Raw genomic sequence first — 24,162 nt, 5'->3', positions numbered from 1 at the left:
GTTCACCGCGAGATAATATGTGAAAGTGTGCTTCTGCACACCGTTCGTTCTACGGAGTTAAAACTACTGTTCTTATTATATTGGGTTTTTCAATAAGGACATAACACTTTTGTATTTCAATAGAACACAGAATGATTGAGATATCGAGCTAAAATTTATTCCAGATGCAGTACATATGTTACGTTTAAGAATGGAATTCGCTCTCGTTCATATGACTACCGCGAGAACGTTTGCAGTTTGGTCAAACAATCGATCTATTGAAGAGGAAGTTCTCTTCTCGCTACATGGTCTGATCGGATGGCCACCTCACTCATGCGATTTGACGCCGTTGGATTACTTTTTATGGGGTTTCGTAGTCTTTGGTTTATGCCAACAAGCCAAAAACATTAAATGGGCTCAGGACAATATCTACTGCGAAATTTACAACTTTATATTTTATTATATATTACGTATGTCGAAATTGCCAAGTTTACAGGGGAGCGTTTTAAAGTTCTGAATTCACTGTAACGAGTATAACACGCGACGTTAGCATTTTTCAGTTATTATAAAATCCTTGATACCAGTTAGATGATCTGTTAGATGATCACTCTAATCTAATCTAATTTAACTGCCTCAGTGGCCGAACGGTTATCATGCCGGACTGCCGCGCAGAGGTTCCGGGTTCGATTCCCGGGCCGGGGGAAATATTTGTATGGCCTACATTTATTTCTCTCGTGAGTTTAGGTGTAATTTGTGGTTGTCTATGTGTGTGTTCATGGCACCCGCGTCACAGAGTTTCTCTAGTGCGGGGCTATGTTGAGTGTGTGCGTTAAAAAAAAAACTATGTGAGTAACGAGCTTTGCCGAATAAAACTGAGAAATGCTAAAGTCACGTGTTATGCTCATTTCAGTGAATACAAAAGTTTAAAGCGATCCCCTGTAAACTTGGTAATTCCGACATACGATACTTTACGTAGGAGGGGGGTCGATGTGTGGAAGAGTGGTGGAAAATTGGCTTCAAAAAATTGAACGCTGCAAACGTCCTCTGGTGGTTATATGAACGAGATCGATTCCATCCTTAAATGTAAAATGTTCACTTTACCTGGAACAAATCTCATATCGATATCTCAATTATTCTGTGTTACATTCAAATACAAAAATGTTATGTCCCTATTAAAAAAATCCTATACTATGGTTACACTGAGGGACCCTAACCCAAAACGGCAGGTGAGAATCCGAGTTGTAAGTCTCCATGCAGGACGCAGTTCTTGGTGGTGCCGATGAACAGTTGACTGCCGCGGCCTTCGGCTATCACGCGCACTCCGCCGTAGTGACCTTCGATCTGGAATTCGTTAATCAATATCAACATTACAGTCATTATGTTATTCTAAATCGTCCCAAAAGTAAATAAATATTCAAGAAGTTTATTAACGTAAAATTTTTGGTGACACCAACTGTCTGTATTGTCAGTAGAAATCAAAACATGGCGAGGGTTCATCGTTAACTGTCATCCTTTAACTGATAAGTGCAATATTAATAATAATGTGTCAGATTATCACACCAATATACCTGGTCTAAAACCAGGTAATTTCCTTTGTAATGAGTACCAGGGTAACAAAATAAACTCTGATGGCATTTCGCAACGTATGCGGACCAGAGTAAATGGGTTGGACTTGAAATTGAACTTGGGGTTTCCTACCTTGAGCCTAGACCGCTAACGCGCTGGGTCATTGATCTCATCTTTTCATCTTTCAGAGAGTATCTAATAAATTAAGGACTAAATCAGGATTTGGAAAGCTTCGTTTCTCTCATTATGTCTTTGGTTGTAATTGTCATGCAGAGGAGTAATGGAAATCGTACTTTTTGGAGCGTTCTTTTCCAGCTTTTAGTGATAGGATGTCGGAATGGTCGTAAAAGGTCATTCTTTCACTTTCATAAAAGGTCCATATCATAACTCTGTGAATATGTTTACAGAGGGTACACAAATCGTACTTTTTGTGCCGTTCTTTTCCAGCTTTTAGTGACAGAATGTCAGAATGGCCGTAAAAGGTCATTCATTCAATTTCATAAAAGGTCCATATCATAATTCTGTAAATAAGTTTACAGAGGGTACCAACATGGTGCATGCGATAACACACACTGTCACTGCGTAGCCTTTAATTTTAAAGGGTACTTACAATGTTCTCGAGACCCGTAGCATTCATATCAGCGTCGAACATAACAATTCTCCCATCTTTGCCACCTCCGGTCACGATATTGCCCTCTTTCAGGCAACAAACAGAAAAGACTGAACCGTCGTGGACGCCACGAACCAGCTTCAGAATGGTGTTGGTACCGCGGCCCCACACGATTATGTTGCCACTCGAGTCGCCGCTTAAGACATCACCTGAAATTAAAATTTCGTAAGGACCAAACCATCGTGATGAAAACTGAATGTCGAAGAAAGTTGCCGAAATCCCGAACCCGCATTGGGCCAGGGAGGGTCTAAAGCTTAAAGCCTCTCCTTACAGGAAACTCGTACCCTACAGTGGGTCGTCTAATAACTTGGTAATGCTGAAGTAAGAACTCTAAAGGTCGCTATATGTACGGGACGACACACGATCAGTCGTTTCGGATTAATCGATACGACAAATAATAAATCTTTATTGAGCAATTGTCTTTAGCGTGGGGAATCTTAACATTACGTGATATTATTTTGTGAGGAACATTTTAAGATGAAGCTGAACATTAACGCCCGTACTAATTTTATAATAAAACTGTATGACAAAATAAGAGAACTGTACGAATCGATAGTATATTTTTATATTTGTCTTCAAGGTTCGTCGTTTCAAACTGATTGACACGACATTGATTGAAACGACATTGAATCGATTGTGTACGCTTATGTCATAGTAAAATAAAAGAAGTATGGTAACTCCGTACAAAGTAACAGCTCGGCTTGTATGTGTGCGTGACCGCCGCATGCATTGTACGGAAGCAAACATTCTCAATTCGACTGTATTTTTTTGTATTGTTACGCGTTTACTCCGATATTTGTGAGCCGATTTCGATGATTCTTTTTTTTGTTGGAAAGGGTTGGATTCCTCAGTGGTGGTGCCATTTAAACCTCAGTAGTGGTCTCAATTAAACCTCAGTAGTGGTCCCATTTAAATGTGAAGAAAATATTTCACCTCTAAGGGTGGCAAATTAGGAAATGAATCCGGTTTATTGGATTTTACCCACTTGTTTAAAATCGTTTTCTATGAAACTTGGCCAATAGATGTAATTCCACAAACTTTTGAGGTCGTAATCAATGATTTAGCTAGATACAAGTCGATGTTCTAGATTTAACCGTGTTAAAAAAACAATCGCTTACCATTCTGGGTGAACCCAAGACACGTGACGTACTTGGGCTTGTCACGGGTCTCGAAGACGCCCATGCGCTTGTACAGCATGTTGGTCTGGTCGAGAGTCCAGAACGCGATGTGGCTCTTCCCACAGGTTACTATTTGGTTGCGGTCTAGTGGGTGGAATTCTGCGGCCACCACAGTGTCTACGGAACACTGAAACACAAAAAAAAGTTAGAGATTTTGAACGAAATAGAAGTAATTTACTATGCTACACCGAGAACTGTGAAGTGAAGATTAAATCGCAGACAATAGCTACACTTATGTTGAATATACTGATTTTGATCAAGTGTAAAATAAAAAAATCACATTGACAAACTCATTGAAGGCATACTGTCAAACTAAATTATAAAAAAACTGTAATACAAAATGTTATTTTTTTAAATTACTGAATAATGTAATTGAAGAACAAATTAATAATATTACAATTATAAAATGTACCTAGACATTATAACGTGCCAAACAAACACCAATTACTTGATTTCAAACTGGGGAAATTTCTGTACTATAAGTACCGGAGCAATGGAATTCAATCTGGGGCACATATCAGGAACACCCAGACCAGAAACAATTTACAAAAGTTGATTTCCCAAATTAGATTATTACCCGGGGGAACCCGGGTACGATTCTCCGTATCTCCTCATCCAGCATCCACAATCCAAACCGTGATCGCAGGGGGCGCAGTACAATTCGATATAAAAAAAATGACATTTTGGTGAAGTTGCTAACGACTATGAACTCTGTAAACTCTTGGCAGAGGTATTTTCTACCATCTCTCTCACAGAGCTCCTTAAACCGAATATACAAGAAGTTTTTATAAATTTACCTTAGTCTCAGCAATGCAATGCTTATCAGATCTTTGCCATTCCCAAACCGAGATGGTATGGTCTGTCCCTTCATCAACGCAGGCCAGTAAGGCACCACCGTCAGCCCTTGAAAAGGTGACACAGGCGACTGCGCGCTCCATTTGGCCTGCGCCGATCACCGCTAGAGTTGCTAGGGATACTGAATTCCATACTCGGACGTGGGGCTAAAACAGACAAAAACAGTGCGCGTTAAAAATGTTTGAATAATTGGTCTTCTTCTTATCGTATCGATGGAATAAACTATACTATTGTGTAATCCAGGTTAGAATTGTCCGAATATCCCCGCCTGAACAAATTATCCTAACTTCGTGTCCACGTGGAAAATATATCTTTTGATCTAAACGGTTCAAATAAAAAAAATATAATGAAGCTGAAAATTATTTGCGAGTCTCGATCTAAGTAAGCCACCTACTTAAACACACGCTCACACGCACGCACGCACGCACGCACGCACACACGCACGCACGCACGCACGCACGCACGCAAACATATTCACACACACACACACACACATACACACACATTGTTAATTTTAATTAATCAACATAATAAGCTCAGTACTTAATCTAAGTAATAACTGTACCGGTTTGCGGTGGCTTCTGATACAAGTATTTTCATAGTTAAAAGAAGTTCACCAGCAATTATATAAGTAAACATTAAGTAATTTTTTTTTAGATGTTCAAATTACACAATTACTTATGTAATCTCCAAATATTATCAATGTATCAATCACATTGTGAGGGAACTCTTGTGAAGAATGATCAAGAAATTAAGGGTTGTGCTTGTACGTAAATAGAGATTTCACAACACATTTATCAACATGACGTTAATACCTAATCATAGTTAGAACAATCTGAAAGAACTAAGCGGATCTCTCAGGAGGAATTGATTGCTTTTGTCTGATCCAAGTGTGCATCAGAAAGTGATCAATCTTTTGTTTAACGTACATACCTAGTATCGGAACTTTGAAACAAGTAAATGGCAAACTTTGTTATAGAACCGTATAAATTGCCTTTTAAAAGAATTAGTGACTATAAAGAAAAGTTAATATGTTTTTGTTTCTTGTGTTAGTGTTATATATATAATTAATTTTAATTAAAAATATAATATTATTTTTAATAGAAATTTCATTTTCATTTCATAAAAAATACCGCGACCATACCGCGACGCTAAAATATCGTCGTTATTCGTTAATTAACATTGTTGTGGCAGACAGCCAGTGGATGAACAGGAAAATCTACAAGGGTTCGTTTTTCTACGTAAATCTATAGCGATTTTTAAGAATATCTGAGGGGTACACTACTATTCGTTTCCTGTACATATGGTGCATTCTGGGCAACACCTTACGCCGATTGGCAAATCCTTTCATCACGATGAGAATGCCTTACAATGTACGCCATCGATACGATAAGGAATAGAGATAATCTGTTTTATTTTGTAATAAATTTATCACAATAGATATTACATAACTCGAGTAGTGAACATAAGTGTAGAAGGCTGAAGACAAAGTGTGGTATCTTGAATATGTGGTACCCAACAAGTTCTTTATTTCCTCTAATGATGCCTACGATACAATACCCAGAGCCGACCATTCTAGTAAGTACCAATTGTCAATGTTCGATAAACGATGTTTCCCTCTCGATTGTGGGAAATTTAACAGTATGCATCGAGTTGTACTTTGTACACATTGTCCCGGATTGTTATACCTATACATACCCTAGCGTCCAATCGATCATGTCCTGCGCACTGCCCACTAGCAATAATCAGCTTGTTGGGATGCACAGCGAGGCATTTGACGTCATCCGTATGTCCAGTGTAGTGCCTCTGACACTGTTCTTCGACGTTGAAAAGGATGACCACTGCGGCCACGAAGTACACGATCTCACCAGTTGGGAGAAGGTATAGATTGCTGCGGCAATCTTTGCCTCTGAAACAAACAACATTGATTGGGTTTTGTTTTGTGAGTACTTTCTTTATAAAAGTTACCAAGACAGCGAAAGAGGTAACCGAATTTAAGTACTTTTTCGGTTACCGTTACCCATAAACCTCTTACTTATAGTATTTTATAAATTACGCCTTATGTGTGTGCAACGACGTAAGAATTTTATGTACAATTTTGAACGCTCTGAAACGCGTGTAATATGACTCTGTACTCCAAAGACCCAGCAAACTACAATAATGGGAATAGCGCCCACGCCCAGTGTATATTACAATGTATTTTTCTAGATACCCTATGGTCATATTATAAAATACATGGCGCTTCCATTGTAATGTATAATGGGCGTTCACGTGATCATAAGAATAATATTGTCTGGATCTGAATCAGTTCACATGTTATGTACAATTTGATTAGGAGGTTACTGTAAGCTAGATAATTGCTTCGGGAGAACCCTTGGAATGAAAAACCATGATTTGAGTTGGAGTCCCTATATGACAAGAGCCGTTACAGTAGGTAGTGTTTTTCGAAAATTATGCAATTTAAATTTTAAGTCATGTAATGTCAAGATAACGGAGGTATACAATACTAGTTCGAAGACCAATTTAATATACATGATTACGCACACTTTCTTCGACTGTAAGAAAAAAGCACACTTTCGGAAAATGTCGTCGTCGACACAACTTATCAGCTGTTTCGGCAGTCTAGTAATAAAAAAATTTCTAGTAGTTCTTCAGCAATGTAAAATAATAAGCATGTAAACGTCCTTGATGGGACTACCTAATACGAGCTAGTAAGTAGTACAAAGCTGGGAACGTCTCGTTATTACACAGTTGGTTGGCCAAGCAGCTAGATCACGTGTGACCTTGCTTCGTGCTTTGTTTGCAAACCAGACGGCCGTTTTTGTTGTTTAAGAGCCGGAAATTGAAAGGATTAGGATGCGCATTAAAAATTAAAACAAAAATGTTTGCATTAGCAGTAGTGTATTACGCAGAGATGGTAATAAATATATATCTACCTAAACTTCAAATATGCAATAGTCGCACAACAATTTGTTAGTAAGCGGAGATTGTAGCAGGCCATATACTCGACGTAACAGGCCCATAGTAAGTAACAAAATATGATCTAGCCCTTAAACGCCATTGGTTGACAAGAATATGTAATTAGCAAGCAGCCACCACAGACCGCCGTTATTTGCATGCAAAAAGAATCCTTAAGGTGGTAAGTATTCGACTTTCCTGTACCTAACTCATTGTATGTACAATATTATGTTACTAAGTCTTAATATGTACGATGGTTAAGAAAATACAAACTGTTTTAGGCCATGTTATATTGACGTAAAGGAGTTTAACCTTAATTAGATTTAGAAAAAAGCGATAAACTTTTAGATCAAACGCCAGCGTTTATTCCGGATGTTGCGTGTAGCATTAGTACCTGGTTCTGTGGTAGGTGTAGGTATTTATATTATATTACGCACTGAATGTAGTTTAGTTATAAAGGCTAGATTATTTAAAGGTTGATTCTGCCTCATTAGTTCGTACACCCGTCTAAAAAATATCAGCTGACTTTATATTCGATGTTTTTAAAGCCGCCGATTCGACTGCAATGTGTGTGACAGTTTATATAACGATTTATGGGCTTTTAATATCCCATTGTAATAGAGCTGGGGGAGCCCAGGCAGTGAGTCCAGGAATTTGAATCCCTGTGGCGGCTACTTATGATATAATTTCGAATCATGTAGGAGTATTTAGTAGCAATATCTCTCGTTAATGATGAAGGAAAACATTGTGATGAAACCTGCACGTCGAAGAAGGCTCTCAATCTTTGGAAAATATACGAAGTCATATTTCACATTCATTCGTCGACTTTGACCTAAACCCTTCATGCTCTGGCCATGCCTATAGGCGGAACCCGGAACGCTTCTGCGGCCGCCTGTGTGGCCTGAGCATTAAGGAGATCCGTGCCTAGTTAGTAATGGGCCGATAACCGGTGATGATGATCATAAAAATTGTTCGTATTGGTGGACAGAATCTCCTAAAATATTGTAAAATAAAAAAACAATCACCCTGTATTGTAAACTACGAAGCAATTTAGAACGCTGAACACTTTAGCCCCAAAAAACTAACCAGGTTAAGTGGAATACTATAACTAGTCAGGGATTTTCTTAACAAGTTCTTATTACATGGTTATTTAATATTGTTTTTGTAAGTAATTAGTATAACGTTCAAGGATTTTTAAAATATTTTTTTAATTTTGTTCAAAACGCTCTGGGGTCGAACCTGCGTCTATATTTAAGGCAACATGTTTAACAAACGAGTGGAGCACGTTCACATAAAATAAATGAATATCATTCAGTAAAACATCTCCAAATAAAATCTACATTAAGTATACTTAGGAATAAATGCAGTTAACGTATTATTACGTATGTTCTTATATAAAAAAAGTACATTATATAAGCGAAAACATAACATTTAGGACAATTAAACATGTAATTTAAATACCTATCCACATAGGGGAAAAAATACAATACTAAACGGTATGCTGTGCACTTATTATTTAACCGCTATGTGTTTTACACATAAGGAAATGTTTATTCAGTAACTCAAGTGAAAACCCAGACGGTGAGTGATCAAGGCGTAACCAAGTGAGAACAAAAAGTTACCTTGAAATTTGGCTAAATGCAGATATTTCCTATTCCATTTTGTTTTGGCTGTCGGTAATTTTATTTCTGTCCTTTTGGACTCTGTTACTATTCCTATTATTATTTTAGGTGAGTAGAGGTGGGGGCCTGGTGACCTAAATCACAGGACATTCCAGTTTAGGCTCCAACAACAATAAATTCAATTGTACTACTAATCTTAGATCTATACTTTTTTCATAACTTACGAAGAGAATAAAGAGGTTCAGGTCTAGGAACGGCAGAGCTCCTTGTGAAAGAGTACGTCCAGGGAAGTATGCCACTTTACCTATTTCTGCCGCCAAGCAGTAATGCTCATATTACTGCATTCCGGTTATGAAGGGTAAGGGCGCTGGTGAAAGGCACAGTGACAGTTCCCCTTAGATCTTTGTGAAAGCTCTGAGTGGCACTGCATATGTTATGGATAGGCGTAGCTTACCACCAGGCGCACGACTTGTACATTCCGTCCCTCGACATCGTCGACTGTCGATATCATGAAAAAACTTATGTCGTTATTAGTACCAACTATTTACTTTATAGAAAATAGCTCTCAATTTGTTTCGAGTATGAACAATTAAAGAAATTGTAATGGCAACATTGGCAGCCGTGACGGGAGGAGCATTCGTGCTTTTACACTAGCAGATGCCTAAACGATCATCGGTTAGATTCTGTCCTGAAGCAAAACAAACGACAAAATTCCAACTATAAGTAGGCATTTTCAAGCCTTGTGAATCGGCTTCAAGTCTCATTACTCTTAATTACTATAAATATAGAGGTAGAATATGGGTAGAATGGAAGAAAAGTGATATTATTTTAAGGCCAAGGTCAGAACATGAAGTCATACAACTTTTACTGTGAACACCAAATCACGTTCCATACGAAACTCTTGGTTCATCTTCTTGGTTTCATTTATTGAACATGCCCTACAAATAGCTTGTATTAATTTTATAGGGACTTTATACCTTGAAACAGACGTGACTAACCACTATAAACTGAAATTCATTGTCCAATTTTCCAATTCTAGTCAAGTACGGTTCTATTACCGCCTACACTATAAATTATATTCCCTAAACGGCATTCACGCTAGATCACGTCACACTTTTCCCAGGGTATCTCAGTTTATGTTTATTTTCAAGGCTGTAGTTTACCAGACATGGTTTGTATTAGTGATAACTAGTTACTACTGTACCTATTTTAATAAAATATAACATGGGATGATAATGGTGTACAGGTAATTAATTTATTTTGCTAAATAACATACTACAATCCAAAACGAAACTATAAATGCGAAAGTATTTTTTTCACCGACTTTAAAAAAGGGAGGTTCTCAATTCGATTGTGTTTTTTTTGCATACATGTTACGCGATAACTCTGTGATCATTTTGTGAACCGATTTTGATGATTCTTTTATTGTTAAAAAGAGGGTACCTCAGTAGTGGTACCAATGAAATTTCAAGGACATATCTCACCTCTAAGCGTGTCAAACTACGGGATGAATCCGATTTCGCGCACTTTCCAGTAAGCGATTTCAATAAAACTTTGCAAATAGATGTAACTCCACGAAATTTTGAGGTCGGTTTTTTTAGTAGGTATTCTGTACTGACATTATTATAATATCAAGTGACGGGACGAACAAGTGCGCCTGATGGTAAGCTACACGCTTGTCTATAACAGTTGCAGTGCCACACAGAGCTTTAAATCGCAAAGATCTGAGGGGCATTACCACTGCGCCCTTCACCCTGAGACAGGTTGACGCGTCTCATGTGCCTGTAATGCAATAACGCAATAACTCTGTCTTTTACGTTTTCACGCCTAAACCGCTGAAACACTTTTGATGAATTTTGGTATAGAAATAGATGGGACCTACGAGAAGGATATATGCTACTTTTTGGTACAAAAATAAGTTTTAAAGGGGGTGAAATAGGGAATGACAGTTTGTAGAAATCCAAAAAAACTTCGAAAATTAGTATAGTAAAGTGCCTACTCCAAATATTTACTATATACATCTGCGTAAATGAAGTCGCGGGCTCCAGGTAGTATTTATAATAATAATGCATTAGGCAGCCATCAAATTAGGGAATTCTCGGTAGGTACTGTGCGTACCATAGCAACAACCAATTCGTAATCTAAGTACTTAGCAAAGATCGCTTCTCAAATTGATACTATCGGATATTGAACCCGGAACCTAATCTAAAACCCACAATGCTAATCGCTGCGCCACCGAGGATATCAAATCGAATAAATCGACAATTTTTTTGTATTTGTTACTTACAAAATGTTTTTAATATCATGCGTAAAGGAAATTTCATAGAGAATAAAAGATGAAGGAAAACATCGGTATGAAACCTGCAAGTCAAAGGAAGTTCACAACCTCAGAAATCGTGTGAAACCCCCGTATTGGGCCAACGTGGCAAACTATGTCTCAAAATCCCTCGCTTTTAGGACATAGTTGAAAAGAAAAATACCGAAATAAAAATATTCTCATTACATCTAGAGTACTTTCAAGAATAGTGGCTTAAACCAGAATATTAAATTTTTGCGTTTAGCATGAGCTAAAAAAGACACCTTAGAAGGGGTCCTTGCACAACTATAAATTGTATACAGTCTTAGGATTTTATATAGGCTAATGCGGTATCCACATCGCTCTTAAGACTCAGTTTTTTCATGAAAGTATGACGCAAGTTTAGCAAGCTTGTAAAATATATTTTTTGTTGGAGTAACAGCAATTTCCGATAGATAACCATCTACAATAACGTTCATTTATCACAAGTTCAAATAATGATGTCACCTCGGCAGTGACATAGGTAGTAGTTTATCACGCCTTTTTGAGTCATTAGTTCTGGCTATTAATAAATTAAGGCAATTGCTATATTGTGTTCTTGTGTGTATCGACCAAAAGCATAGAAGTACTAAAATCATGTAATATTTTCCAAATAGTTCCATGGTTCAGAAGGATAATAGTGGGCATTTATGAAACAATGAAACATAACGACATAATTGACTATAATTTTGGACTAAATTCAAATATAAAAAAACAAGCACAACTACGTGTCTACGTGTGGTTTAGTAGCAACAGATCACCTCGTGAAAGAGTTCGTCCAGGGAAGTAATGCCGCCTTATCTATTTTTGCCGCCAGAAAGTAATGTCACCGTTACTGCGTTTCAGTGTTGAAGGTTAAGGGTACTGGTGAAATTACAGGCATATGGGACTTTTCAACCTATGTCTCAAAGTGACGGACGCAGTAGCAGATCTTTGCGATTTAAAGCTCTAAGCGGCACTATAACTGCTATAAGACAGGCGTGTCGCTCAATACCAGGACTTTTTTGTCCTGTCACTTAGTACCATACAAAACACAATAAGAACTCATTAATATTATATACATATAAATTATATTATACATACATTATAGTTGATATTATAATTGTCACGTATAAATATTATTTTGTTCACCCTATTTTGGCTTTTATAGGTGAGATCTTTTTGCCGAAATAGTAAGTCCAGCTGCTAAATATACGCTACGTGGCAAAATAACCCTACATCTCATAATCAAAGTCTTCGAAGAGTGAGGAGTGTCATGGGCGTGTTTGTCTACAGTACGGAAACCACGACTCTTACCCAGAAATCCGCCGAAAAGTTCTGAGTCGCGCAGAGAGGCATGGAGAGAGCAACGCTCGGAATGACCAAAAAGTAACGCTTGGATCCGAAATAGGACCAAAGTTAAAGATGTCATGGTTGTCGTGGCGAAGAAAAATGGGCATGGGCGGGACACATTGCGAGAAAGGACGACACGCGCTGGACAAGGCGGGTATTTGAATGGAGACCCCGAGCGGATAGTCAGAGTGCGCGGCCGACCACCGCAGCGCTGGGTGGACGACGTCGGACGACACGGAAGTCAGGCACAAGATTGCCAAGAGTGGAAGAAGAGGGAAGAGTCCGACATTCAAGACTGGGTCAAATAAGGTCGCCATGATGATGATCATTGCGAAATATATTCATGAAAAGCTTGTTTACTTTCCATAAATCCGTAATTTTTAAACAATTAAACCACCAAATCACATGTCACGTTAGAAAACTTTCGAGCAACAATTAATATTACGGCGGCGGCGGCGCGGCGGTGTGCGCTGGGGAGACACGGCGGCGTCGTGCCGGCTGGGCGCCAACGTCTAGATCGTACTTGTATAGACCTTGGAATGTAGAGGAAGTCTATAATAGCCAATATCTAGAATTCTACTATTAACAAAACATACATTAAACAATAAATGTAAATACAGGGTGTATGTAACATGTAAATGTCAACCAGCCTTTAGCTGGTGATCAACGCCATAATGATATTTCATAAAGATAATTGAAAAATAAGGTTAAAAATATCATCTTGAGTGTGATCGATCGTTATTCGGTAAATAGAATGAAATTAAAAGAAGCAAACATTTTAGGTATAAGAATCTTATGAAGTTATCTGTCGCGTCCAGCTTCCAAGCATGACCAGTGTCCTACCTCCATGGATGACCAGCGTCCAGCCTCCATGGATCAGCGGACTGACAGGTTACAAAAACAGACTCACTAGGCTGACAGGAATTAAAAATTAGACCGACTATCTTTCGGACAAAAGACGATGATCGACTTTCCTTTGTTTTGACAAAGGACGGCGAGTGTAGTCCTGAAGAAAAACTATTAGATTCTGTAAAACGTCACTTCAATATCGATCTAACATTAAACATGTAAAATTTTGCATTAGCGAACTGAAAAGTGAGAAAATCATTACGTCAAATAATATAATATAAGAATGTTTTTTTAAGTACCGTAACAGCTCCAAATCTAAGCCTTTAGAAAATAATGTTTTTTAACCGACTTCAAAAAAAGGAGGAGGTTCTCAATTTGATTGTATGTTTCTTTTTTTATGTATGTTATGCGATAACTTGGCATTTGTGAATCCATTTTGATAATTCTTTTTTGTTGGAAAGAGGGTACCTCAGCAGTGGTCCCATTTAAATTTGAAGAAAATATTCCACCTCCAACGGTGGCGAACTAGGGGTATGAATGACTTTTGAGGACGGTTTCTTTAGTACTCTGTCCTGATTTATGATACAAAGTGATGTGAGGAACAGGTCCTGTGTCTGGTGGTAACCGACACGCCTGTCCTATGCTGCGCAGAGCTTAAGATCTGAAGGGCACTGCCACTGCACCCGTTACCCTGCGACATAAGTTTGAAAAGTCCTAGGTGTCCGTAACTGTGCTGTAGGCAACTGTTTTGGAGGCAATCAAAATAATTATGGTGTCCATTTAAAATAATGTAGCTTTTAAATGCTTAATTTAAAAGATTTAGATTTCCTGCGTGTTAGAAACAATTAAATCATAAACGACCTAAATATTTCTACTTAGGTCGTTGTTTTCATGATAAAATCTCATATGTTCAGAATTCGGTAATTTACTTATCACCCCTGTCGATTTGACCTTGCTTCGTCTTTAGGAATCAATAAAGTGGTATTTATTATGGGTATTGGCATATAATTATATGATAGATCCACCTATCCGTTATTGATTATTTAATTACTATTTGCTGTGTGCACGCTCTCCTGTGCGATAGCAACAACGACATCCCGAGGTGCGTATAGACCCGTGGGACACCGCATCGTTAAAACAGCTCCACACAATATATATTTTTTATTTTATTTTATTCTTAAATCACCTAACACTAGCCCTAAGATAATTTAGTACAAGAGTCCGAAATAAATATTATTATTATTATATTATCGACGATGGAAAGGTAAAACGTCTAACGTGCATTTTGAAAATATTACAGGAGAGCGATTTAAAGTAATTTTTTTAGGAAAAAAAAATATAATTCTAATTTTATTTGCTATATGGAAAACTAGAAAGTTTTAGCTTTTCACCGTCGCTATGATGTTTTACGACCATTGCATAATTTGTTTTTTGTGAAATTTACTACACTAGTTTTGTATAGGTAATTATGAATAGAAAGATCTAACACAAAGAAAAACTTTTTTGATCTGACAGGACACGAACCGCGTCTGTTATTATTTTAAATCTACTTTGTCTATTTCTAGAGTATTAGACAATTTACTTATCGCTAGGCTGGATATGACCTTGCTTCGACTTTCAAATCGATAAAATAGGATCATTTATTGTGGCTGTAGTCTTATGTATGATTCATATATTGTATGGTAGAATAACTTATTAGTTATTGATTATTTAATAATATAGCCTATCTAGATTTAAAATATAAGGGTGCGCATTAAACGGAAATTCACATTTATAGTTACAAATGTGTAAATTTTAACAGAGTAATTCAAGTGCGGTATACAATACCATTCAAAACTATCGTGTTGTATTTAAGAAAAAAATTGATCGCGGATTATTGTATTTTTTCCTTAACTCTGGATTTGTCTCATGTAAAAAACTCAGAGTAAATTTTGAGAGCCGTGGTAGACTGTGGTAGCTCGAGCATGAACATATGAATCGTAAGTCATGTTTTCGAATCGCTACTTACTCTTAGAGGATGGAAAAAAAATTTTAATTTATATATGTCAACATAACATGTCCTTTGGTTTCCATAGTCTAAGCTTTTACTACACGAAAACGTATACTATACTTTCACGGAATCTATCCCTAGCACGAATCTCTGACTCACGTTAATATCGAGTTAAGGTAAATGCTAGGTAGCTGCCCACCTGGATTTTGTATACCTCCTTACTATCTACTGTTGTCGATAAAAGTTCTCATTTTGCAATACAATATAATATGCGTTAACTAATTAATTAATTATTCTACAATTGAAAGGTCATTCAGCATACTCAGACGCGTAAAAACGTGGCTGATGTCAATTATATGGTCAACGATAGATTAAACAGGCTTTGTATACTCAGTGTACATTAAGAAAATTTGTTAACGCTATGGGCGATTCTTTCACAGAAGATGTCATAAACCGTTTTGCTGAAAATCCTCGAAAGTTACTTTTAAAATAGCTATGCTATATAATTAAAGACTTGAAATAGAAAATATCTATTTTAATTTCTTTATTTATTTGACTAGGTACCTATAAAGTATTTGCAGGATAACTTGCGGGTGTTTTCCGTATATACTTAATGTTTAACGTAGGTGTCTTCGTGTAGTGTGTAAGGCAAAACAAGCGCGCGGGACTCGGCTTGAAAAAATCTGATTTGCCATGCATAGGTCCTGGGTTCGATTCCCGGGCCGGGAGAAATATTTGTATGGCTATGGTTACTTTGGGTGTAATTTGTGGTTCTCTACGTGTGTGTCCATGTCACCCGCGACATAGGGTTTCCCTAGGGTGTGGGGTTGAAAAAAAAAAACTGAAAAATAGTTTTAGTATTAGAAATAACTACTCTTTATTGTATACATTAACATGTATTCGGGTTCAGTGCTCATGAAAGAACCCTGGATCCTGAATGCACTGAATGATAATCAGATACTCACATTAGTTTTAAAATCCCAGGAGTTACTTAAAATTTTTGAAGTGAATCGAGTCGTCGCCTATGAGTGTATTATTATTATTATTATTGAAGTTTTATTTTTCAAAATATTACTTTTTTAAACTCACCTGTAGCCATACACCCACTCTAATTTAAGCTTCTGCTGCGGTGGCGGTGCGACCTTCGCAGGGTCCAAGTTGTCCTGATCGCTAGGACCATAAAGGATGACTGGACGACCACGCAAGTACATCCGCATCGTACCATCTTCTTCATTGTACTGGCAGGTGTGGGTACTAAAGAAAACAATAAATTAAATTCGAAATCTCTTCATTTCAACGAGTTGAACTTCAGAGTCTCGTGTTTTCGTTGTTTATACAGGATTATACGTAAAATACTAACGACCTCGCATGACTATATTACTAACACCATAAGCTACAACTTTTGTTCCATAGCTTAATAAATTTGCAAAAAACAAGCTTTTTAATGTGTGTTATAATATGTGACACTTTTTCAATCCGTATTTTTAGCAACGCCTCCGTGCCGTCTTCATAAAAATAATTTTGGTGGTTGTTGCTTTCTTTTGCTACCGCAAAGAGTTAATCACCATTTAGAGCGGTCTATTTAAATATTTTTCACTTCTCATGCTCTTAAAGTTCGTATTTATGCAGGGTGTAGGCTACATAAAATAAAATAAACCATCACATTAAATATGTCCAATTGTTGTAATTTTACATTCAATTTTAATTAAATAATCGTTTATTTGTAATATTGCTGTTTAATTTCCACGCAATCGAAGTGAAAAGCAGAGTGTATAACTCGTTCATAAAACCCATTTTACCCTCGTCTGCGGCTCGGGTGGATATACTCGGCTCGGGTGGATATACTCGTCTCGGGTAAAATGACGCGTTTTATGCACTTGTTATACAATCTACTATTATTTTTGTACGAAAATAAAATTTGACGAATTATTAAAAATCTTGGAACAAAAGTTGTTGTTTATAATGATAGTACTATAGTCCTACGAGGTAGTCAGTATATTACAAATAACCCTGTATATACCAATTTTCCTGGAAAAATTAACTCCTAAACAACATTATAAGTAATAAACTAGTTCTTTTATTTGTTTCATTTCTACCATTTTATTAGTGAAATATTGGTTCTAATGTTTCCCAAAATTTCTTGAAAATGCACTTTGTAAAATCATTACCATAACAAGAAAAAAATTGCAAAGTATTATACGCAATTTATGATTAGCTAATCTATGCCCATGATTTAAGATTTCCCAATTAATAAACAATAAAAGTGTGACGTCACAACATATCCATAAACGTTGAAGTTTTGGTGTAAACGTAAACCGACTTAAATCACGAAGTTTTCACACAAATACATTTTTTTATGTTTTGTGGTTCATATCTAGGCGATAAACAAGGATGTACAAAAAAGGAAAAACTTTGCAAGCAACCGCTGTTACATTACAATCTTGATTTCAGTAAGCAAGCAAACGTATTCGTTTATCCAAGAAAAACCTTTATAATTACAGATATAAAAAAACCTAAGCATTGACGACGGATTTAGACGACTTTTAAACTATTGAGTAATTACCAAGACATGAAAAAATAGATTTGGTTCTTCCCAGGCATGACAATTGTGACGCCACACTTCCGTGATCTATTGCATTTTTTACAAGACCTAATTTGAATATAAAAAGCCGTTGCAAAAAAATAATTACACATTTAACAACATTAGTAATCAAGCTCGCTTCATTAAAAAAAATGTACAAAGTGGATTAGTTTTTGAATAGAAAAAATAGCGGTAAAGCAGTGTAAAGAAAAATAAAAGCTAGATTTATAATAAAAGTCTTAAAATTATTGCATCCATGACCAAAAATTTTTCAAAACTTTAAAAAAAGAACGAAAATTAAGCGCATGATGTTTAGAGTAAACACTAAAAAAAACCACGCAAACATAAAACCCAAGCGACTTACATCGAGGTGAATGACATAGCGGCCTTTGCAAAAGTGCAGCTCCAAATAAAAAAGAATAATAAGGCACCCACGCTCTAAGCGCCCAGACAACAGACTAGCCGATAAACAATCTAAAATAAAAATTATCCTGTTACAAAATACATAAGCACCAACCATTGATAAAAGGATTGTAAAATCAAACACAATCATAATGGCAATCTGTTTTCTAAACTATACCTTTCATCAGACATGATGATAAAAATAACTTTTTAATTTGTACTTTTTATTCCGAAAAAGGGCTTTACAACGCGAAACTTTAAAAACTTCTTTTCGAGGCACTGACTTCGATTTATACAGCCGGTAACCGAGGAAAACATTGGCAGACTGCGCGAGGAGAGGACGGCATCAACCGTGACCGAGTTGTAAAGTCGCGTCATCGTCGTTGCTACAGAGCGGTTACATTTTGTTTATTTTTCATTGCTTCTTTATTTAAAACCTCGACTTTATCTGTGGATGAAACTCTTCAATGAATAGTGTAAATAAGGATGAACGCATAATAATTTAGTTTCAAAAATGTTAGAAGCAAAATAGGTATTCTGAGTCATACATAATACCATCTTCAAGACCTTATGTTTCATGACATTCAGTGTAAGTGGCTCGCATTAAACGTAATCTTTGTACATTTAAACATAGCCGTTTTTGTCGTCAGTTCAATGTTGATTGTCCAGTAGTTTTTGTATTTGCTTACAATGTCAAGGTTGAGCACGTTGTGATATGATATGAATTTTCCTTCAACGATTTGTTTTAACGTTGTAACACTGCAGTAGGCCAAAATTTCGTGAACAATGGAATGAAAAGTACAGTTTTCCTTTTTACTTTGTAGCCAATTTTTTTCTATTGATGTACCTCAACAGAGTAGGTACATTGATTGTATTCAAAGAAGTTGTAGAGATCCCGTTTTGTAGAAAGAATTGTAGATCCATTCATCATTTTGACTTAGTTTCATTACTTGGGGTCTATTCAGTATGTATTCTACTTTAATTCGTCTCTATCACTCGACACATCTCGTTGTTTTTAAAGATTTTTTTTTATACTTTAAATAAACGTAATTATATATTTCTAACATTAATTTGTTACTAGAATGAATCCAAAAGTAAACACAGTACAGAAGAACACAACTAATAACAATAATAATGTTTTCCAGCCAACCTCACAAACAACTCGAGGCGGCTGGATTTTTGTGGCGTGTCGCTTGTACGATAGCAAGTTTCGTCCCCGAGTCCTTGAACCCGAAAACTCACACTTGACCAAATAATTGAGTATGCCATTATATTTTATTCAATTAAAAGATAGTTTTATTACTTTATTTATAGTTGTTTTGTTATGTGTAAACTTATTGTTACCTTTTAAATTAGGTCAACTAAAACCTCTGTACGAATGTCATATTAAATGTATGGGAGCGTTTGGATATTTCCAGTTTTAAGTTATTGAAGTCGATTTACTCATTAGGTAACGTACTTTCGCTATCAGTTTAAAGCTTTTTGATATCTCTTATGTTTACGGAATAATCACCTGGGCACACTTAACGATTTCATCCTGTATAGACGATACCTCGTCTCGATTTATCATCACGATAATCGTATCGATCCGTCCGAAATTAATTGTTAATGTAATAAACATACACAATCGATTCGTGTTGAATAGATACAATTACAAAAAAGTTTTGTAAACAGTATCGGACATGTAGCAGGACTTAGTGCTAATGAACAGGACAGAGCCTCAGCTTGTTGCATGCAATCATGCTACTTTTCAGGGTCCACTTTGATACATGGACCTTTTGCTGCCGGCAACTACCAGACTTTAGTTAGACATTATTTATTATTCTGATGAATATAGGAACGTATTATTATAGTTGCAAATGAAAAGTACACAACAAGTACAAACGGCACTGGGATAAGTTTCCATTTCTTAAAGAAATTTAATTTACTCAGTATTATTATCATAAAATTTCTTCGAAACATCTCTGTTGAAAAATTATTACATAAAAATAAACATTAAAAAGTTTATTCATAAAAACTGCGTGGATTAACTGAACAACTCATGTGGGTGTGTTACGCAATAAGGTTCATGTTTAGCGGCCACTATAGGTATTGTGTTAACGGTTGAACTCATTCGATTATGTTTATTGTGCATGTACATTAAAAAATGGTGTAATGAGCACTAAAATGTTGATCGATTTATTGATTTTTTTTTTAAAGTTAACGGAGTAAAAATAACATTCAAATAAGATTTTATTACGCTAAAAGCTGTGATAGCCTTGATGTGAGAACACTAAACTCCGTTTAAAAGTATTTAGGGTTTAATTTCTTTGAAGGGGCCTATGCCAACGACGTGATGAAACCTACACGTCGGTTCACAAACCTCTTAAAGTCATGTGAGCATGGTGGATTACGGCCTAAGGCCTCTGTTTAGATGGGATCCGTGCCTACAAAAATCAAAATTGACTTGACGATGATATTGCGCTATTTATTTTTTAAAGAGCTTAAGTTCTATACGGACCATCTTTTTGTTTTATGTAGATATAATCACACAGAATGGAAAATGAAAGTTACCGGAAATTGAGCCAATACAAGTTGTCTCATGCTGTCTCCCGCCTCTCCCACGTTTACTGTACCACTTCCAGAAAGTCTTTGAAGCTTTGCTTGCAACTATAGTTCATGTAGGTCATGTTTTTGCAATGTTACATTTCACAGAATTTTATGCATGAGGAAAAAGTATCACAACCGACAAATAGAAGCCTAGAAGCATAATGAGTCCAATTACATATTAATCTAGGCATTGTCGATTTTATTTGTATCAATAAGAAAATACTGCAACATTCAATAGTCAGTCTGCCTGTCGTCCGTGACCGTAGGACATGTGAAGGGCCCGAAACGTTGGTTTGTTTAAAAAAAAACATGGAAATTATATCAGAAAAAATAGTTTAATTCCTATGTGTAACAATCGAGAAAACCTAAGATCGATATTCAAGTACGTTATTCAGACAAAAATGTATTAAGTATGTCTATACTTTAATTGTTGCCATATTATGAAGTCTGTAGAATACTCAGCTTATGTAGGACTGCCTTAATAAGTCAGTAAGGCCGACTACGGTAATTTACTAAGATAAATGAGCTATATAGCTCGTATCTATAGTCTTGACAAGAATGTGTGATGTCCGTCCGCCTATACGTGCATTTGTTACGTAGGTTGTATAGCCTAAGAATAGAAAAGTCTGTAGGATGAGGAAAATAAATGACACTTATTGCACGTTATTTGTTTAAATAGTGCAATTAAAGTAAGTTTATTCTGTAATTATAAAGATCAAATTTAAGTAAATTTTTAGATAATAAAATTGTGTTTTTTCGGCTTTAAATTTGCAGTAAAATTTTCTGTCCTTAGCGTTCGAATCGGCCATATTGCCAGATCTAAGATTTTAATTTTTCTTCAATAGTTTTTGTGATAATCTTTCGCGGGAAAGCATAAGGAGACAATTTTTCGCAGGAAAGCGGACGGTGACCACTTTGAAATTTTAGAAAACAATCTTTAAATTTAATCGTGTATGTTTGATTTTTTTTTTTCAAACAACTAAAACGTGCAATGACTCTGATAGAGCCACGATGAGTTGTATTTGTCAGTTAAAAAAAGCATATATACCAAAAAAATAGTTACATTTCCAATAAGGTAAAAGTAGTTTCTTTTTAACCTTTCGGAATAAGAGACATTAAAAATGACATTCGAAGGTTACTTCTGTCGTCAAGTTTATCTGATTTGTTTTATAGTAATACATTAACAATAATTATATTTGTATAGCTTCTGTCCGAGAATACATAAGTAGACACTTTTACCATGTAAGCGGTAGTACCTCATATTTGTTCAAATTTGGGTAGAATGGAAAGCATTTATAATATGTCTTGTAGTACGTACATATACGCATATGCGTCAAATTATTTAGTATTATTAGTTTGTGAGTATTTCATAAAATATTTACTAATTTTGTAAGTTTTGAAAGCCTTATAGTAATTGTAATAGGTACCATCGTAGCGTAAAGTGAAACCAAAACCTTAGTGACGGACATATAAAAAATCTTAGTGACCAAGATATGACAGCACCAAAATTTGAAATCTCACCGAGTTAACTTTTGTTTTCAAATACCCTCGTACCAGCAAGCGTGTGGATGTGAAGCGGCACGTCTAAGGAAATTCTCAAAAATCCTATGAAAGCATTGCACCATCACCACGACCTTTTTATTTTACTAAATGACGACTTACCCATGTTTCAGAATAGGCCCGTTCTGAGACGGCTTAGAATATAAGTTTAACAACGACTTTGTGGTTGTAAATCTAAGAAACAAAAGCATTTATTAGAACTTAGAAAGAAATAATAGAGAAATAATGAAAAAAAAGATTGAAGTAACCATTAAGATATTCCTATGTATATTGCAATTTTTTAAAGAGTTCATGCAAAAATTTGACATTATTGAACAATTAAAATGACATAATTAATCAAAATAAATCTTAATTGTTGGCATTTGCGGATAGATGCCATTATCGGCAGCAAACTCCTAAAACTAAAATGCAGTGTTGAAATCATACTTGAGTGAAAAACGTGACCTTAACTCGAGTGAGAAAAGTTATATATCGTTTATTTTTCTTTACATATACAGGGTGAAAATTTGAGATGGGTCAGTAAGGGTAAAGTTCTTGCGATTTCTGACATTTCTAATACCCTTTATCAGATACTTTTGGTTCTTAGTAGAAACAGGATCGAGTGGCACGGAAAAAAAGTTTAGTGAAAATTGCCCTTTACTCTGTTGACTGTATAATTTTTTCAAAATATGTGAATGCAAAATTGATATATCTTCAATATAAATGGACAGTTTTCCAGGATCATTTTCCTGTAGCTGTAACGACTCGTCTCAAATTTCCACCTTGTACATCTACACTCCCGGGCACATAAATCGAGCTAGCTTGCATTTTCAGTATTAAATGCAGCTTAAAAATGTTTGATTAATAAATAAGCTATTATGCAATTTTGAAACTGGTATACCTACTAAACGTAATTTTTAACATGTCCTTATTGAAAATTTGTAAAACTGTATTCTAAAGCATAAGTGTGTCGAATTATGTGTCTGGAAGTGTAAATCTCAGTCTTGAAACTCTTGCAAACACATAAAGTCTCGAACCCAACTACTATATAATATTAATCTGAATTCGCTGAAGACAATCGATTGTCGTCCAGCACAATACTCTCTTTCATTTTCCTAACGTCTTTGAGATAGAAATAAAAAAACAAATTTTTACACTAACATCACAGTTGTACATATGTATATGTATATTAAAAATAATAATATTTTTTTTATGAACAATAGTGACAGACTTAACTTTAATACGAGGAATAAAAATAAACTGGCTGTTTTTGACAGGCGGCTTCACGTAGTCATATAAAATCATATAAGGGGCAATGTATACGTATCATTATACAACGATATGTCGGATGATATTTAAAATATGCCATCTTCGAAGTTTAAAACTACAGTGAAACAAAAACTTTATAAGTACTAATGATTACAGCTTCGGCGTACTTGGATGACAGAAATCCTTTGTAATGACCCGTTCAGCTTTTGCTTCGATATTTGAAATAAATATTGTAAATGATAAATTTGTACAAATGTTTATTTACAAAGAGCAACCGCTAGAGTTTTTTTCGAATGAGTAGTAGATTTTAAGCAATGTGATGATTTCAAGAGTAAAATCTTTACTTATGAAATAAAGATATATTTAATTAAGTTCGAGTTTAACGTTAAATTGTGTTCTTTATCTTTTTACAAGTTTGTGTCTACAAGTTTACAAGGAACATTAATAT

The 24,162-nt window shown here is 35.8% G+C and overlaps 1 protein-coding gene across 4 annotated transcripts in view; it reads right to left on the bottom strand.

Annotated features, from left to right (window-relative positions):
• The window catches only part of LOC113239697 (echinoderm microtubule-associated protein-like 2), a 125,312-nt gene that overhangs the window by 11,876 nt on the left and 89,274 nt on the right, over positions 1 to 24,162 (bottom strand). For 2 of the 4 annotated variants that reach the window (XM_026476783.1, XM_026476784.1), the window contains 6 exons: positions 16,424 to 16,588; positions 5,947 to 6,157; positions 4,191 to 4,394; positions 3,334 to 3,520; positions 2,156 to 2,364; positions 1,194 to 1,320 (listed from right to left, as the gene is read on the bottom strand). In XM_026476783.1, coding sequence (XP_026332568.1) covers positions 1,194 to 1,320; positions 2,156 to 2,364; positions 3,334 to 3,520; positions 4,191 to 4,394; positions 5,947 to 6,157; positions 16,424 to 16,588 — 1,103 coding nt within the window. Of the gene's footprint in view, positions 1 to 1,193; positions 1,321 to 2,155; positions 2,365 to 3,333; positions 3,521 to 4,190; positions 4,395 to 5,946; positions 6,158 to 16,423; positions 16,589 to 22,568; positions 22,641 to 24,162 lie in introns of all 4 variants that reach the window. The other 2 variants (XM_026476782.1, XM_026476785.1) reach the window with 2 other exon arrangements.

Source organism: Hyposmocoma kahamanoa, unplaced genomic scaffold, assembly GCF_003589595.1.
Source record: "Hyposmocoma kahamanoa isolate Upper Pololo Valley unplaced genomic scaffold, ASM358959v1 114, whole genome shotgun sequence".
NCBI lineage: Eukaryota > Metazoa > Arthropoda > Insecta > Lepidoptera > Cosmopterigidae > Hyposmocoma > Hyposmocoma kahamanoa.
The sequence above is the reverse complement of the archived record's forward strand: the minus strand, read 5'-3'. Positions and strand labels throughout refer to the sequence as shown.